Source organism: Diuraphis noxia, unplaced genomic scaffold (assembly GCF_037042655.1).
Source record: "Diuraphis noxia isolate RWA-SAM2 unplaced genomic scaffold, SU_Dnox_SAM2 contig0002, whole genome shotgun sequence".
NCBI classification, from domain to species: Eukaryota; Metazoa; Arthropoda; class Insecta; order Hemiptera; family Aphididae; genus Diuraphis; species Diuraphis noxia.
In genome coordinates, this window is record NW_028301712.1 from 27275463 (window position 1) to 27294825 (window position 19363).

The following is a 19363-nucleotide window of genomic DNA, read 5'->3' on the forward strand; positions in this document are numbered from 1 at the left end:
TCAATTGATTATTTATGAATACTATTTTAATTTTATTTTAGGGTGTTGTCTCTTGTACAATATTGGTTACCTACTGCAATTTCGTATAATTATATTATAACACGTGCTGTGTGTTTATACGGGTCTGTAAGATCAAAGCTGACAGTCACAGTATATTCAGCTACCGTTCGAATTCGAAATGAAACACGTTTGCTGTATGCGCAACAATAGCGTAATCATTACTAAATTAAAGTGCCGTTCGCAGTAAACGATGCGTGGCGTATTGTGCTCGGTAGGTTTTGTAAGAGACGGCACGGCGCCGTTTGTCACCGACTAACGACTGTACAACGAGTCGGGTATAATAACATCGTACGTCGAGTAGAATTTTTTTTTATTCCACGACAATAAATGCTAACTTGCGATGCATGAGCGTCCCCAGACATTTTTCGAGGGAAGGAGTTGGGGGTAGAATTAATTTAAAAAATAAATGAAGATCCTTTTACACTTTATGTTTACATTTTAAAAGTAATCTATGTTTACTAAATTGGCTCATTACAATTAATGCTTTTGAATACAAATTTAAAATTCTAGGGGAGGCAAGTGCCCCATATTTCTTCCCCCGAGGACGTTCATGGTTTGGCATGCGCGTACGATGGCGACGACGTCAACGCTACGTCTGAAATTTTTGTCTGACAGCGTCGAACGACCGAACTAAATATTTTACTTCTTTTTTTCTTCTTCAGCTTGTCAGCCCATTAAGGGCCGCCATCGCTGTCATCATCACAAAACCACTCCACTTCCCTCTGTCATAAATGCGTCGTAAAAAATTGAGTCATCTCTTTTATATTTTTGATGTCTCGAATCACAACATATACCCATCGGGTCCTTAGTCTTCCTAATGGATGTTTTTTGTTAAATGTGTTGACTAGAACTTCTTTCATTGCTGTTCCGTCCTCTCTTCATATGCATGACCAAACCATTCTAAACGTTTACCTTTTATGTATGATATAATATTTGGCCTGTAATATAGCTCCTGTAGTTTTGTTTTTTTTCTCCACTTAAGTGCTTGCAACTCTAAATTATATCTCGGACCAGTCGTACCGTATATTATGTTCCTCAGCCCCTTCCTTTCGAAGATAATTAGACGTTTTCTATTTCTTTGATAAGTGAGCAAATTTCGCTCGCGTATGTGACTATTGTTCGTAGATAGCAGTGGTACAGTATAGTGTCTTTGAATTTTGTACTGTATAATTAAATATCTTAATATACATAATAATAATAGCTTGAAAATAACCTCTTAATATTGTTTCAACAATTTTTTGTATTCGTATTGTCAAAGACGACGTTGTATAAAACTGCGAGTGACTGGTGGTGAATTATCTTCTATTACGAATTCGGAATTCATATAAAACTTGAATTTTATCTGAATATTACAGCATTATACCTACGCATACAATGATAATTCTAGTAATATATGCTTATAATACATTTTAGTAATATGTTACAAGAATTTTCGAAAATTACAAATCACTTTTGAGACATGATGGTACACAGATTTAAGCTGGTCCGTCAGGCGTCTTACTGTCTGATGCATCTACAATAGTAGCGACTTCGCTCGTTTATACTATTATCTCTTGTTTTTTTTTTTAAATATTGAAGTATATAACGATGATGTGGAAATTAAAATCGTGTTCGAACACATGGTAGTGTATGTACAATAATATACTGTACGGTGTTTACTGTTTATGCATACAGGTTCTGCAGTTTGACAATATTGTGAACGTTTTATTGATTTTAAAAGAATCCTCCCCTCCCTTCACACATCTACAATAATTATATTTTAAATTGCTCGTGTCGTAAAGTACGGTTTGCAATCCATACACTTTGCCCACCTATAAAATCTAAAGCGCGGGAACCCGTTCACCTCGCTCATCCAAAAAATACACCACTACAGTATTGGTTTCGTTTGTCGAAGATTAGGTGATATATCGAACAAGGTTGACTTTTCTTGCACCTCTATAGAGAACATCGACAAAAGCGATCCAACATTCACGAGGTGGTTGGTAAATACAGTAATAAGAACGACGGTGGCTTGCCAACATTCCGCTAATATTCGTCGTTGTCTTAGATCATATTATATAGATAATATATAGAGATGGAAACCTTCTCTTTTCCGACATTTTCAATAAATCTAAGTGGTATTTAAATATTATTCACGTATAATAATATGTATAGAGATTATATATAACGTGTCGTCGGCTTTGTGGCTTAAAAATTAAAATAAGTAGGTAATATAAATGTATGTTGATTGTATCCCTATACAATCAACATACATAGGGCTTTATATACTATTTAGGCGCGACGGGACACGGGAACGAACTTTTTCGAACATCGCTTATTGTTTGTACATTGAGATGAAGCGCTTTTTGTTTGAAGAATAAATAAAGAACTGCTGTTGTATGTTTAACTAGTTTTTTTTCTCACTTTTTCGCGATCACCACGATAACATATCGGGCATCGGTGCGAGTATAATTTAAAGAGTCTCCAGTGTTGTAGTAAAACTACCAAGTATTTTATAAAAAGGTGTAAAGGTATATAGAAAAAGTATTTTCGTGGTCGTCCGTGTAGTTAACACATAGTAGATAGGTGGTACCACGACATTTTTTTCGCCAAAATTATGCCAGTACAATAATTATTAGACGTTTGACGATTCTCACGTTTCTCTTTAGGTGCCTAGGTATTCATTTTTACGTCTGAATCACGTTTAATTTGTACAAAGAGAAATCGTGTTCTCGGTCTGAACCTTTCGTTGTCTCCAGGCTATATACATATATGGATATCATTTATACAAGATCGATAATAATATATCCTAGCAGAGTACCTACGTGAAATTCTGAAATTCTGCTGAATGCATGCATTTTGAAAACTCATTATTTTACGAAGCTGTAGAGCTGTAGGTGATAGCTCATAGTATGTACATGTTTAAAATAATTAATTATTAAAATAAAATATCGCCTAAGAAATGTTTTATACCGAAATACTTGGTTTAATTTATTGATATACGCCGTTTAAACGGAACCTCACTTAGCATTTGTCGATGATGGTGGTGGTGAGGCTCTCGCTCAACTAAGAGGAGAAATTAACTTTATTTCGATTTATGTTGCTGAAATTTTTGTTTATACATCAAAAACTAAAGATTGACAAACAAGGTTTATTTTTCTCATATTATTATGTTTTTCTTATAGTTGATACACTGATACAAAATTAAAAAAAAATACGAAATTTATAGATTTTATTTTGTTACTAATATATAATGCATAAAATTAAAATACTTTCTATGTAAATACTAGATAGTATATCATAATACAAAATTAAAAGTTGAAAATATTTAGTCTACATTTAAGAAATGTATACATTATACCGTTAGGTAACCTATTCACAGGATTTTACACTATACCTCGAAATTATAATTAATTGAAAGTTAATAATGAATTAATAATGAATTAATAAGCAATAATATGTACATAATTTAGGTAAATGATCCGCCACAATTTAACTATATGACTTGTATTTTCGTATATATTTTGCAGGATCATGAATATAGTAGGCATATAAGATCTCGTTAGTAAGCAAACAAGTACTCAAATAATTAAAAATAGTCACAAGTAAACGTACCTACACAATTTACATTTTTCGAAGCGTCTTTGAAATACGAGTACGACTGTAGTCACTAATAACCAAAATTAATTAAATAATGATTTTTGGAATTTTCTCGTAAGTACACCTAATTATTTGGACCATATTTTCAAATACTTAAATTTATTGTATCCTAGTTGTCATTTAAGAAGTGTTCTGTTCTCCTATAGCGATTCAAACTCCGTGTTTTTGGTCATATCTTTCAGGCATATATTTATGATCCATTTTATTTAGTACCTACACAAAATTAACTAACTCAAAAATTATTCGTTGGAATTTTGATTGAAAATATTTAAACGTCAACATTTTCAAAAAAAAATTAATTTGCTTGACAATTCAAACGAATAAAATGTGATTCTTGTTTAAAACAAGAATTCAGTTTCACCATAGGACACTTCTTGAATAGTATTAAATGTGCAAACATTTAAGACTATAGTCCTCAAGCAAACTTAGAAATTTCAAAAATCAGTATTTGAATAAATTCATTATTAAATGAAAACAAAATGGATCTGAATTACTTCCAGGTTAATCCACACTTTATTAGTGTCTGGCGTCAATGATTTTCGACGTCTAAAGTATGTTATTATCATATTATAATACCTAGTTCGCACTCGGGCATGTTATACGATTTGCATTGTTAAATCTTTCACCGTACCAGATAATGTATCTAAGGCGCCTTATATACCTTATGGTATTTTTTCCCCCTTTGATGTCTTTCAATATATTATTGTGCAGGTTGTGCGACAGATACACTCGTTAAAAATGTTACTGATTTGATGCGTCATTAGTGTGGAGGCTGTTAATCAAATTTTTTCACTAACCACGAAAATTGAGTTTCGTGCAATGAGATTTCGACACAATTTAAAGTGTTTCCATGGAAATATAAAATGCATGGCGGTTGTTTTTGGTGTGTGGGGGAAAGGATCGTGCAAATCCTTTACACGATATATTATGTGTTTCCATGGAGACCTATTTAGACGAGATGGGTTAATCTTTTGTGTTTGTATAAATCAAACTTTAAGTCAACGTTTTCGTTCAAAATCAAAATATTTAACTTGTATCAATAAATTTAGAACTTTGGTATGACTTACTTATACTATTTTGGATATAGTTAAAACATAGTGTATAAGTAATTAATTAGAATACTTTTAAGTACTAGATACACTAGTTTTTTTGTTTGAATGATGTAATTTTTTAGCATGTTTTTTTCTCACCAATTTTTCGTATATTAAACATTTCGAGAACATAAACTGACGCATATCTAAAAGTATTAAAACGTGGCCAGCAAGTTTTTTTGTTCAATGTTTGTTAAATATGTCAACGATTTTTTTTTACTCCATTAAAAATATGAAATTTGTGATACTATAATATTTTAGAGGTAAGAAACAGAAAGTTTAGTCGTTTTTTGGTTTTTTTGTTTCTTATAGATAATAATATTTATATTTAAAAAAAAAATGTTATAAACTCAATATATTTCATACATTTAAAAAATGAATATTACAATTTAATTTGTCTTAATTGTGTTGGATCACGCTTTGTTATGTTTTTTTTTTCAAAATGTTGACATTAATTTTGTGCATTCGTTTTTAATCAATAACTTTTTAAAACAAAATAATATGTGCATAAGTATTTTTTTTCCTATCTGTGTACTCTTTTGCTCAACATTATAAATGGGCTAATATCAATAATAATAAGAGTTACGTGTGGCGCAAATGCGGTTTCGGGATTGCATTTATATGGTTATATAATGATAATATGTCCTATTCAGATTTACGCACAACGGCGTCTTTGATAGGCAATTTGGTTATGTAATAGCATACGAGGGCTACGTGCGTGCGTGGTATAAACGGCCCCTTCTCACTCGTTAGGATATTATAATATTATTATATGCCACCATTTCATGCCCCACTGGTCGTTAAATGACAATAATGTAATTTAATAGCCATTTGGTATTAATTAAGTCACAGTAGCTACGGTGCCCGTACAGCGTTTTTGTTGTTTCACTCGCCATTATATAAATTAAAAACCATATTTTAAAATCAATTTTCAATTCGAACACAATAGTGACCGTACAGTTGTAAATACTCATACACATAATACCTATAGGTACTATATGTATTATATAGGTAACATGCAATGTGATTAAATTTAAAAATAATAAAAATAAAAGTGTATTTAGTGTAAATATTACATCGTCGAAGGTAAAATATTATGGCAAATAATGTACTATATACCTACCATGCTGTAATTTTGATTGATATTTTTACTGATAAAATGTATACAAAAATATATATTTAAAAAGTTATTTGGATCATATATTTAGGAAACGAGATCAGATTGACTATTGCTAGGTAAAAGCTTATGTTTTGGTGCTACGGAACAGCAGTTTCCTCTTGAACTTTTTTAAAATACATGATATTTCAAAATGAAAATTTGGAGATTCTAGGATATGTCCATTGGTACATAAGGAATAATAATACAACATTGGGAATAATCCAATACTATTTGTATTTTTAATATTTTGTAGTATGTTACTAATATTTATAACCTATATAGTTATTAGTTAAACCATTTAACCATTTAAACTATTTAAAATAGTTATCGTTGGTTTTTTATTTTATTTGTTACGATTTAATATGACGCATTTTCTGACAAATAACGATATAAATTGTACTAAATAGTAAGATTTGTTTAATTGATAACTCATGTGAACGTGGTGAGTACTCCGCTTTTTAATATTGTATTTAATTAAGTTGTTTATAAATGAGGATATTACATTAAGATTTTACGATTATTGATTATATTATGTAGAAGTTATAAAATTTTTATTACAAATATATTAAATTAGAGCACTTTGAAATTATATTTATTTTTTTTTAGACCAGCGATTACTATGTACCTCTACTACTTAAATAAATACAAAGTGTATATTAATTTAAATCCATTAATAAGTAGGCATTTTTATAACGCATTTTTACGAGTAAGAAGTTATTAAAAATGAAATAATATTTTATACTTCTGTATAAAAATAATTTTTTCCCTCTAGTGTTAACATTAATAAAAGTTAAGTATTTGCGAAGTGGACCATATGAAAGCAGTTATAAGGGTGGTTACTAAAAACCATATACATCCATGATGTGCATAATTTTTAATCTTAAATAGTTAAAATTTATACATTTACCAATATATAATACAGTTTTATGGTCTTTGTATAATAATATTTAAGTCCTAAAATATTTTATTAAACCAAACAAAAGCGAAAAAAATAATCCCTACATTTTGTAAATCATTTACATTAAAAATTGTGATGACGTTTTATTATACGGTTCTGACAATAACCATGGTGCGTAAATAATACTCGTATTTATTCAAAACCGGAAACCGCGAAGTGGAAAAACTCATGAAAGTATCATGTCCACAAAAGATTTTTGTTAGGTATTATCTTTTGTACAAAAAAATCTTAGAAAGGAGTTTTTTGAGGTTTATGATCAATAAAGATATTCTTATTCTTTAATTTGGATAAATATTTTTATATTATAAATTAAATGCGCAAATTATAATAAAAACTATTAACCAACGTTATTTTTTATAGATATTATAAGTTTAAATTTGGATGAAATTAGATATTTAGACAAAGAATAATAATTTTAGCTTGAAATAAAATTGTAATTTATGGTTCATTAACAATACAAAAGCGTTAAACTTTTTCATAAATAATGGAGATAATAATAATGAATAATATAATTAGTATTAACTTATATATGATTTGATTTATAGATACTATATTATTGATATTATAGGATATTTTTTAGAGATTTTATTGTTAAGTTGTTAGAGAATTGGCCTTAGAGTGATTATTACCTTTATTGTTATACACAACTAAGCACCAACTATCACAAAACTTACACAAAATACATGAAACTTAATTGTAATACGAATAGGTATATAACATATTAAGTATTCATGTTAAAATTTATTTGAAAAAGGATATACTGAATTGCATATTGTACAATAAAATGTATGACAATTGCAATAAATAATACCAAAATACAATATAGCATATCATATTGCATAGGACATTTTGTAAGCTTCTTAAGTTCTCTCGATCTGTTCGTTAACCTTTTTCAGACTTGTATGCTTTTGATTTCCATACCACCCCACAGAAAATTATGAAGGAAGATTAAAACTAGGCTACAATGCAATTGTTCAATCTTAAAATCAATAAATGCAAGTGCAAAATTTAAATAACATACAACCCTCGTTTTCTGTTTCTATACCAATGACAAGAGCACTGCAGTTTCAATAATAATACTTACTCGCTTGTCATTATTAATGTATAATTCTGATGATAATATTATACTATAGTAAGACATATACTTTAAAGTTTTTTACAAACAATTTTTCAATATTTTATTAGAAATATTTAGAATTGTTATGCGTATTTATCAAAATAATTTAAAGTACCTATGATAATTTGCTAAGATTTTACTTGGTATTTACTCACTGATATTTACTCAGTATTTTATTGGTTACATATACACGAATACATTAAATTTATTTTCATCACTTAATCAATCAGGTTTTGTAGGTTCTTTTCTTTCCTTCTTTTTTTTGGTGATGTAAATAAATATAAATACTCAAATACTTGGTTGACGAAAGTCGATCATAAATATTAAATAAAAGTATAACAATTTAGTTATTAAAAAACTTATCTTACATTTGTAGTAAAAATGATTTCCTAAATAAATAGTATTTTATTGAATAGTTGGGGTATTATTTTTCTGTGGCATTAATTCGATAAAAATGTATCTACTGTAATAGTAGATATAGTTATAAATTAAGATTTTCATTATTGTTCTTAGAAAAAATAAGAATCTTGTAATAATACATTTGAAATTTTTAAATACTGAATATCTATTTTAAAATGTTTAGTTTAATGATGTAGTTACTATTAAAGAATTCTATCCATAAATCGATTTTTAACAACATTTTTATTTAAAAAAATAACTTCGAACCATCGAGTAAACTTATTATTATTATCAATTGTGTTTTTTTTCAATGATTATTATGTTGATTCAACGAATTATCATTGTTATCAATGATAAGTTATACAGTTCTACATATATTTATTATTATAACGATAAAAATACGTACTTATATATAGTTAAAATTTTAAACAATCTAATACTGTAAATTTGTAACTAATATTTTTTAAGTATATAGTTAATTATATATATCCTATTTTTATCTATTATATAAACATGGAGTGCGTTTTATTTTTGTGATATTTACCTGCAAGTCCAATATCGTTTCACATAAATCTCCAGTGTAACCAAGAGGGCACAGACATAATGATGAATTGGCGGTTGTTACACACTTTCCACCGTGTTGACAAGGAGATCTTGTACACTTGTCCGTAGAGCATTCCTCTGTAAAATAAAATTATTATCAAAATTGTTTATTCGTAGTTATTGGCTAAGTGATATGAGTTATAGAGCTTAAACAAATCTAGTTCACAAAATCAATTTTTTGATGTTCTTTTATTCTATTTGAAACAAAAAAAACAACCCTACTGCGTCATTGCCGGTCCCACGTGTACTAAATTACAGTACCATTTATCAAAGACAAATTACAAAGCGAGGTTATCGATCAGAAACCAATACTTCAATGTCATTGTTCAAGATATATGTAGGTATCGTAAGAACATTACTTTTCCCGAGGTTAATCGATCTGATTTAAAAAAAAGAAGCAGCGTCAGGCTTAAAAGTTGTATACTTTGTTTAGACTTTAGATGAAAAGCATTTATATTATCATACAATTATTAATAAATTTAACGCGGTTATACCAACAATAATTTTCATTTAATTACTGACATAATTATGTTTCATGTAGTTTATAGTCCATGTAAAAATAATGTATGCTTATAATATTTTTAAATTACATGAATATACAATATGGCATGATGATATTATGTTAATGTACTATGTTAAACGAGCGTAAAAATAATTTTAATTTTTAATAGCGATGATGAAATCATATGATTATTATAATTTAACTTTTAATTTTTAGATGCAATTTGTAAGTAAAACCTATTATTCTTAAATTTTAAATGTTATTTAAAATTATTCAGCCATAATTTCAGTGTTAAATGTACTCATCGTTTCATTTTACTCTAACTGGGATATAGATTTATAGAAACATCGTTATAACACTAAAAGTTTTATTTTAATCATGGACTATTGAATATTATAAAAATTCGTATAGAGCGGATTTTGGCGTGTTCTGACTATAAATGTAGCAATTTTTTTCTTTTATCATAAATTAATGGGAATTTGAAACATTGACAAGCATAAAGTGTAATCTTCACCCGATATCCGAAAGATTGCATATAATTTATTGTTGCGTAACTTATACGAAAAAATCATAGATAATATTTGTTGCTCTATAAATAAATTTGCCAGATGATTTATAATATTAGGTATACATATAGAATCAATTTTGCTTAGTGTCATGAATAAACTCAATTAAATTGACTATCGCAATTCGAAACAATAAAAATAAAAATTTCTAATATGAAAATTATATACACCAAGTAATCAATAAAGTAAAACAACGTCAATAAGACATGAAGCATTTTTTCAGAGAATTTTGAAAAGATTAAAAAGCGAGTGAATGAATTGTGTCTTTTTTCGTTCTCTGTCATGGCTCCCAACCGATTAAATTAATAATAAGACACGAACTAACGACGAGCAACGTCGGCGGTAAAGCGGATGACTAGAAAATTAATTAACGCTGGCTAAAAGGAAGGTGGGAGTATACGGCTGTCCTCGACTTTCACCTCAAAAGCTTCTATCTAATGTTTACTCAAAGAGTTTTAGTAACTTTTTTCTCTCTCTCTCTCTCTTATTGTTACCGCTTTTAGTATAGTATTATCTATATAAATTAATAAACATGTACTACACGACATCTTCGCTAATCATGTTTGGTTTTTCGTCTACCGTCTATATTTAAAGTACACTTATATCTTGTTGTTGTTAATTTTTATAACGTCTTTATATTTAAACTTCAACACTGTTACTAAAAGACCATTGAGTTTAATATTTTTTATAAAATCAGCACAATAAGTTTAGGAGTAAACGTTTCATTACTATAATATAAACACATCACAACCAATAAATTGTAACTTAGGATGACGGTAATTTTGTATACATACTATGTCACAATAAAAATTATCTTATAAAATAATTCAAGTGACTTTACTGGAAGAATCATAAATGGAAACTTAAAAATATAAATTTGATTGTTATTTGCATAATATATATTATATTAGGTAGTATTATGTTATTTGAAGGTATTATATAAATTAAAATAAATAGAGCATTGTGATGTATACTATATTACCAATTTTTACGTTTATATAATTAAAGTTAGTAGGGTATAAGACATAGGTGAGTAAATAAATAAATATTTTGAAAATATTAACTAGAAATTTATATAAACTATAAATCATGTCGTTCAATTCGGCACTAAGTTCCCATAAATATCTTTATAATAAACCTATTACTCATTTAGATTTAGAATACGAACAATGATAAATGTAAATAATAGCATTGTAAATATAATTTATTAAATTTAAATATTTTAACGTCCATGATCACAATAATAGCTTAAAATGGTTTTCTCAAAAGCGATTTTATGATTTTACTTCCATTTTGAAAATTATAAGCTGTTATTTTAAACAGACAAAAATAATTAATGACATCACCAAGTAACCCATATGTTCTATCCGGTATAATTTGCGAAGTTAGTGAACAAGAAGACGTAGATTAAGGAGAATGAAAAGTTTTCACTGTCCACAAATTAAACAGTTTTGGCAGTTTGTTTAAAGTTTCGTTAGAGGACCTTTCCCATTATTTAATTTCCTTTATTTATATTTAGAACTGCTAAAAAGAGAACATCTATATATTTTTTCATCGTTAAAATTCAAAAGTTTGGTCACGTTCTCAAGCGTCGTTTTGAATATCTAAAATTGCATTTTTAAGACCAATAAATATAAAAAAATAGGTTGTTCGACGCTTATGAATGGATAATATTTGTCGATAATCGATATTTTTCATATTGTATTTTGAAGGTGATTAAGAGGGGGTCTAAGAAAACCAAATGTGTAAGTTGATACTTACCAACTTCTTGAGATTTGACTGTATCACCAGCTGGTGTTTCACCAAAATCGTATCTGTGATCATTAGCTTGTAACAACCGAACACAACCAACGAATCCACGGTCTGTTGGGAACCGTTCAGCTAGCCCAGATGTGTTACCTCGACCGCCGATAAAGACAGGCTCTCGAAACGTAATCCTTGAGAATAAACCCTAAGAGTAAAAATAAAAACTATTATTAGAATAGTGAAATTGAACTCAGCATTCTAATTATTTTTTATTCATTTGTCATGTATGCAAAACGCATTTTATGGCATTAATGTTTAAAATGAACATTAAAAATACTATTTCATTAAATTTGTAATAGGTAATGTTAATAGATACATCACTGAAATACTCAAAGTTCGATAGAAAAAAATTGTATTATATCAAGAGTTCAGTGGAGCCTTGAGAAAAGTGTATATACATCACGTAATGTACAAAAAAATTAATATTGCGTAGTTGTGTGGGTATTTGGTATCTATGTAGATAATAAAATAATTATTTTAAAATCGGTACATTAAAATTTCTATAATTTATGTTTAATCCAATTGTGTGTGTGCATATGTAGACACCAACAGCATGGTTTGTAGATAACTGTAAGCTACAGAACTACACTGAATAAATAATAATTATAGGTAATTGTAGTAATCATTTATGAATAGGTAACCACGAATATATTTCACGAATAAAGAGCTCATTTCTTAACTTTATTCTAAAATATAAAATCTCGTTAGGAAAACTAATTTTGTACTTATATCTTATTTAATATTAGGTAGATATATTTTTAAATGTATAAATTGAGTAAAATTATTTTAACCTTCAAATATTAAATTTCCATTCAGGGCCGGAATAAAGAGAAATGCGCCCAAAGGCTTTGATTTTAACTGCGTCCATACAGTACCCATTTTTTGTGGAGTCGAACGAAAAAAATCAAATTACTGTTAATGCATTTACATTGTCACCGCATGTCTGTTGTCTGCATGACAAATAATTAATAACAATAATAATAATAATAATAATAAATACCTATCGATAATAATAATATTTTTTGTGTTAGTAAGTACTCAACTGTCTACATAGTAAACGCTACATATGACATATTAAATAGTCTCAATTGATCTACATTTAATCAATTTATTATTATTAAAGATACCAAAAAAAGTATGAAGTTTTGATTGATTGTACAATATTCAAACATATTTGGTGACTTGAAAACATTTAGCACTCAGAGAAATTGTCTGTAGTGGCAATGGTTAATCCAGTCTCTTCAACTATCAATTACATACGATTGTAATTCATATAATTAACTATGGTCTGTAGATATACATAAAAAAGTAATAAAACTATGAATAGAAATTATATTTCTAACAATTTTTTTATTTTTTCTACCCGCCAACATTGAGCTAGTATTATAGTTCATTAAACAAAACAGACATTTTTTTAGTATTATGTGAAATCTATATCTTTAAAATTATAATGCTAACGTTAAATACATATATAATATATTATAAATAAGATAACAAAAACACCTTCTATTTTGCTAACGAAAGTTCATCTTTTAGTGTCAGTCAAACAACACTTTACATTAAAATTTATACACTATAATAGTATAATTTATGCTATTAAAAATTCCATAACAGGACGTTAATTTAAAATAATTTGTATACCGTTAAACGTCAAATAAAACATAAAGGTGTACATTGTTATAACTTATAAATTTATAATGTTTAAGTATTTAAATCTTAATTTATAGTTTCAAACAAGAGATACCTTGTATTCAGTATTTTAATGTAAATTACCATTTTTTGGCTATTAACCAAGTTAAAATAAATTAATGAAAAGGAAATTATTTGTGTCTTGAGTAGTTGTGTTTTGTTGTTATGAAATCAATTAATATAATATTTTAATATACAATATATGATTTTGAGAATTTCCTGACATGTGTATATTTCTTAAACTGTTTACTTATCATATAATATTAACAATTTTTGACATACGTTGAATTAGCATAATTTATCTTTATTTTTTGTCAGGTCTTTCTGTTACACCCTGTATATTATATACTAGCTCAATGAGGTTTAGTGTATTTGGACTAATTAATATATATATATATATATATATATATATACTGATATACAATTGATAAATTAATCAAATTTATTAAAAGTGTAAGTATTATCTTCTTTAGGACAATGATTGGTTTATTAAAAAGTAATGTATTACGATTTAACTGCAATGTAGATATCACTACTTTGATAGGTAGACTACTTTTGGAGGGATCTAGGCCTTGGTCCTTTTGATTAGGTTTTTATTCGATTACATTTAATTATATTAAAAGTGAAATAAAAAATATATCAGAACATTTTAAAGTGACCATAATAGAAAAAATATTTAAACTTTTGTCCTTAGTTTGTGCAGGTAAAAGATACTCGCACATTTAAATAACATTCATTACATTTGTAATCTTACTTTAATTAAAATGTATGATTGTACTTACTTTTGATCTTCCAGCAATACGTTTTCCACGATTTAATTGGATCCACGCATCCCATCTATGCCTATACACAGATAGCGTATTCCATTGGTTTAAAATAACTGTTTCTTCAGATTTAACTACTCCCAAACCAGATCCACAATCAAATCTGTAAAGAAAAATGTAATTTTTACTAATAATGTTACAATGACATTGTTATTAGTTTAAGTTTAAATTACCTAAATTCCAAAAAGCCATTGTGAAGCAGAATAGCCATAAAATCTCCTACTAAATCATCTCTTTCAGCAGCTAAAAACAAAATACCATCCCAGCTCTCTGGTCTGAATTCTAAACTTATCTGCACGTGTTTGTAAGCTCCTCGGAGTGGTGGAAATGCTAACCAACTACGTCCATTGAATCTTGGGTATCTAATTGGATTTGCTGTAGGGAAATATAAAAAATAAATATATTTTCACATCGTTGAAAAAAAAAACATGAATATATAATAATGAATAACAATTGTAATTCTTATAAAAATATTATACTAGACTGAGCATAGTATAAGCAAATATTATTATATTAATAATTGCTGAAATTAATTTAAATTAATTTAATCATAAAAAAATGTAATAAATAATTGATATTTGAGTTATAATAAAATATAAAGAATTTGTATTGATAAAAAATTTATAATAATTATGGTAGGTAGGGGCATATTTTTGAATCAGAATATATGTTACTGGGTACTTACTGGTTATACTTAAATTTTTAGTAATTTTCTATATTATGCAAAAAATAAAATAGATTCACTTATAAATCTGAACAAAGTATGAGTATGTTTATAATAATTTTTGAAGATATTGGTTAAATAATTATTGAAAAAATATATATATTATACCTTATTAATTTGTATATTGCATTATAACATACATAGAACATTTTATACAACTTATGTTTTTAATAATACTTGTATACGAAAAACGATTCTGAACGGAGATGATTTGTCAGTCTAGGATATATTATATTTAGATATTGTCATATATTCTATTTTGAAACAAATATATTATTTTTCAATTAGGACGCATTTTGAATAAGGCATGGTTAATCAATTTTTCCAAAAATATTGCATGTAGTTATCATAATTCAAATACCTTATATTATCATAGATTATACATATACCTGATTTCATAAAAATTTAATACTCAAATGCTCAAAACATTTTTCCTATAATGACGCTTAAAATTTTCTCTATAGCTATTTGAAGCAAAACTTATGTGAAACTTAGTGTTGAATTTTTTAACTTTAGATATAAATACAAACAACGATATGAATTTTTAACTACAAAATAATTTGCAAATATTCATGGTTTTGACGAATTTTTGTCAATATTTGAACTTCAAATGCTAATAAAAGAAAATTGTGCATATGTATTCTTATAATTTTTTAATCACTATAAGAATAACTTATGAGAAACTTTGTATTAAATTTTCAAGTATTTTGATTGGGCCAAAAAAATTTTATCGATACTTCAAAAAAAAATTTTCAGAAAAATTGAAAATTTCAGTTGTCTATAAATACCTCAAAAAAAGTCAGAATATTTTGAAAATTAAATAATGTAAAGAAAATGCCAATCTAAATAACTGGTAAAAATTTCAAGTATCTACGACTTATACTTTTTGAATAATGACAAATGTTTAAAATCGTTTTAGGATAAATCGTTATCATTATGCTATTTCGTAAAAATTTGAAATTCTAACGCAATTAAAATTTTTCCTATAATGATGCATCGAATTTTCCCTATAGCTACTTATGATTTTTAAACTTCAAAATTACTTGCAAATTTTCGCGTTTTCGACAGATTTCTTAAAAATTTGAACTATAAACGCCTATAAAAAAAAAAATTGTGAATAACGATTTTTAATTTTTTTTTAGCTACAATAGAACAACTCATAAGGGACCTTGTATTAAATTTTCAATATTTTGGTCATCTTAAATTTTTTTACCGACACTTCAAAAAAAATTCTCATAAAAATCGAAAATTTCAGTGGTCTATCAATATCTCAAAAAAAGTCAAAATTTTTTGAAAATTAACCTATATATTGATAACACTAACATAAACATTTGGTAAAAATTTCAAGTATTTACAGTGATTAGTTTTTGAATTACAACCATATAAAAAAATCGATTTGGTCGAAAACTGGTTTTGCGTAAAAATTCCCGTTTTTCTCGATTTTTTAAAAAACTGTTGGAAAATGTTTACTTTTGACCTCTATACTGCACCAAGGATATTCACTTTTACATCGGAAACCAACCCCAAAGTTTGAAATTGAAGCATTATTTCGACTAGTTATGCTGTACACAGACACACACACACACAAAAAAACACACATCATTGTAAAATCAATTCATCACTTCGTTCAGAATCTAAAAGAAATATTTTCTATATCAGAGGAAGATATTAAAATTGTTGGTTTGGTCGATCAGGGAATTGACCTCTTTTAAATTTGGTTGAAAATTGAATCAGCCGAAAAAAGAAGAGTACGATTTTGATTATAAATAACCATTGCCACTAGTGAATAGGATATTTTAAAATAAGTGATCAGAAAATTACTAAAATAGCTTTTAATTCAAAATTAAGTTAAAAGAATATTTAAAATGGTTATTAAAAACCTTTGGCTGTATTTAAATATGATTTTTTAACTACGGCTATTCACAAATTTCATTAGATGGTTACGATTAATATGTATATCGATGAGAATCTTAGACAGCCAACATTAATATTGATGTAAAACTAAAAATTTACCTCTAAACTGTGATTAAGTACATTGTATCTAAACAATCTTAGAAAATATCTGTTAATGAGAATGTAACTAATGTAATGTTATATATCTGTTCGGGCCAAGAATGAATAATAAAAAGGCCGTGACGCCCGGTCGCCTAATGCTTCGTTCGCTTTATATACTCACATACCGACCGACCTGTGTAAAAGTGTGTATGTGACTCTAAGGACGGGATCGCCGATCAAGATCAGAGAGTGCTAGTGTATGGTGGATGTGTGAGTGTGTATTTGTGTGGTGTGTAGACTTAAACTAAAAAAAAAGGTAACATGGTTGCTAGTAAAAATGAGTTGCTCTATATTGTACACAAAATAAATAATTATTCACGGATACAAAAAAAAAAATATAAATCACAGCAACATCAAGTATAAAAAATATGGATAATAATATGATGGCCCTCCTGGCCCAACAAAATGATTGTATGTAACAAGATATAATAATAATAGTGCAACAGCTCTCAGATATGACGGTGCTCGGCTGGCCAGCTGCTACCTATCCTATATTGATAATAATTATAATAACACACAATACACACACTGTATTGAAATAATAATAATAAAATAATATACACTGGCGATTCGCGCCTAACAATAAATAGTAATAAAAAGGATGGCGATTATCGCCGCACAATATAAGTGTCGATTCGTGACTTACAAATAAATATATAATATTTTTGAGCACGCCGGTGCTGCTTAGGCAATTTTTGATACAATACTATATCACGGCGGCCGTGTTAATATAGTCGGCATAAGCGAGCCGGCGGCGGTCGATAACGCGTTAACTTAATCTACATATTATATAATAATTCACAACGACGAAATAATTATTTAAAAAAAAAACAATATAAAAATAACGAAGATGTGTTGTGCTTATGTGTGTGTGTATCAGTCGGCGACGACATACAGCGCATAGTGGCTATGCCATTTATGTATGTAAATTATAAATAATAATAATTATTATTATTATTATTATGCCACGGCGGTGAAAATATCCAGGATATTATACATGATACATGCCTATTGTGTACCTGTGCTGTATAAATATTATAAATTATAGGTATTGATTACTAAATGTATAAGTTTAACGTATAATGTAATACAAATGCATATTTTTTGAGTTATAAATGATGGTATTTTTTCGCCAAAATAGTTATTGTTATCAATATCTACTTAAAATATGTTGAAGGGAAATCGATTTCTATTTTTTTCTTTATACGTAAAAAGCCACGCTGTTGTTATCGGTTCATGAATAACCATATAGAGTGCCCACCCATCTACATTATACCTATAATAATATGTACAGTATAGTGTATAGGTAGTACACATATAAAATATCAGTAAACCCTAATGGGTTTATTTTCGCAAAGCGCCTTTGTCCGGTCACCGGGGTGGTCGACACATACATCCGGGCGAATTATTGGGTGCGGTCACGCAACAATCCAGTACAAGACGGTCACGCAAACCCCGAGCAAGCCAAAAATATATTTGACACGCATCCAAAACGTTACCTGCAGTTGTTATTAGCATACAGTGCACACCCCCATAGGAATGTACCTATGACCGAATATACCGAAACCGCAATATGATGTATAGGCACCTATAAACAGTGCTTATATGTAGGTAAACACTCACGTATCACGTAAAACTGTTTATATGCGGTTAGTTATTGATGATTTATATTTCTATATGTTTCTAATTGCATATAAATTTAAAACATAGGAACAGTATCGTTATGTGTGTAGGCGTGTATTATTCCGTGTAAACAAAATAAGTGCTATGAAATAATATAGTGACGATAAGAAAATATTTAAAGAGTTACAGGTTTATGTACAGCGGGCATTACCTAATAATTTATTGTAAAACTGTATAAAAAATTAAATAATGAAAAATTGTATTTACTCAGTAAATTGTACCAAAGTATACTGCAAAAACTATATAGTTATTACATAAAATAATATTATACATAAGTAATAATTAGAGATAACTAACTTTTGTTTTGATTTTAAATTATTTATTAGTTACATATTATATTAGTTTATTTGTTAGAATTATTAATATTTACAATATTTTTTGATAAAATCTGTACCTACACCAAAATCACCATTAATAATATCGGAAATTATTTATTATTATTATGTGCATTTTGTATGAATTAAAATATAATCTTGAGATTTGTATAA

At 27.7% G+C, this 19363-nt stretch overlaps 1 protein-coding gene across 2 annotated transcripts in view; it reads right to left on the reverse strand.

Moving 5' to 3' along the window:
- SP2353 (EGF like, fibronectin type III and laminin G domains protein pikachurin) overlaps positions 1-19363 on the reverse strand; it is a 79654-nt gene that overhangs the window by 27139 nt on the left and 33152 nt on the right. For both annotated transcript variants that reach the window (XM_089220176.1, XM_089220175.1), the window contains 4 exons: positions 14587-14788; positions 14372-14516; positions 11856-12045; positions 8968-9104 (listed from right to left, as the gene is read on the reverse strand). In XM_089220176.1, the coding sequence (XP_089076302.1) occupies positions 8968-9104; positions 11856-12045; positions 14372-14516; positions 14587-14788 (674 nt within the window). The remainder of the gene's footprint in view (positions 1-8967; positions 9105-11855; positions 12046-14371; positions 14517-14586; positions 14789-19363) is intronic.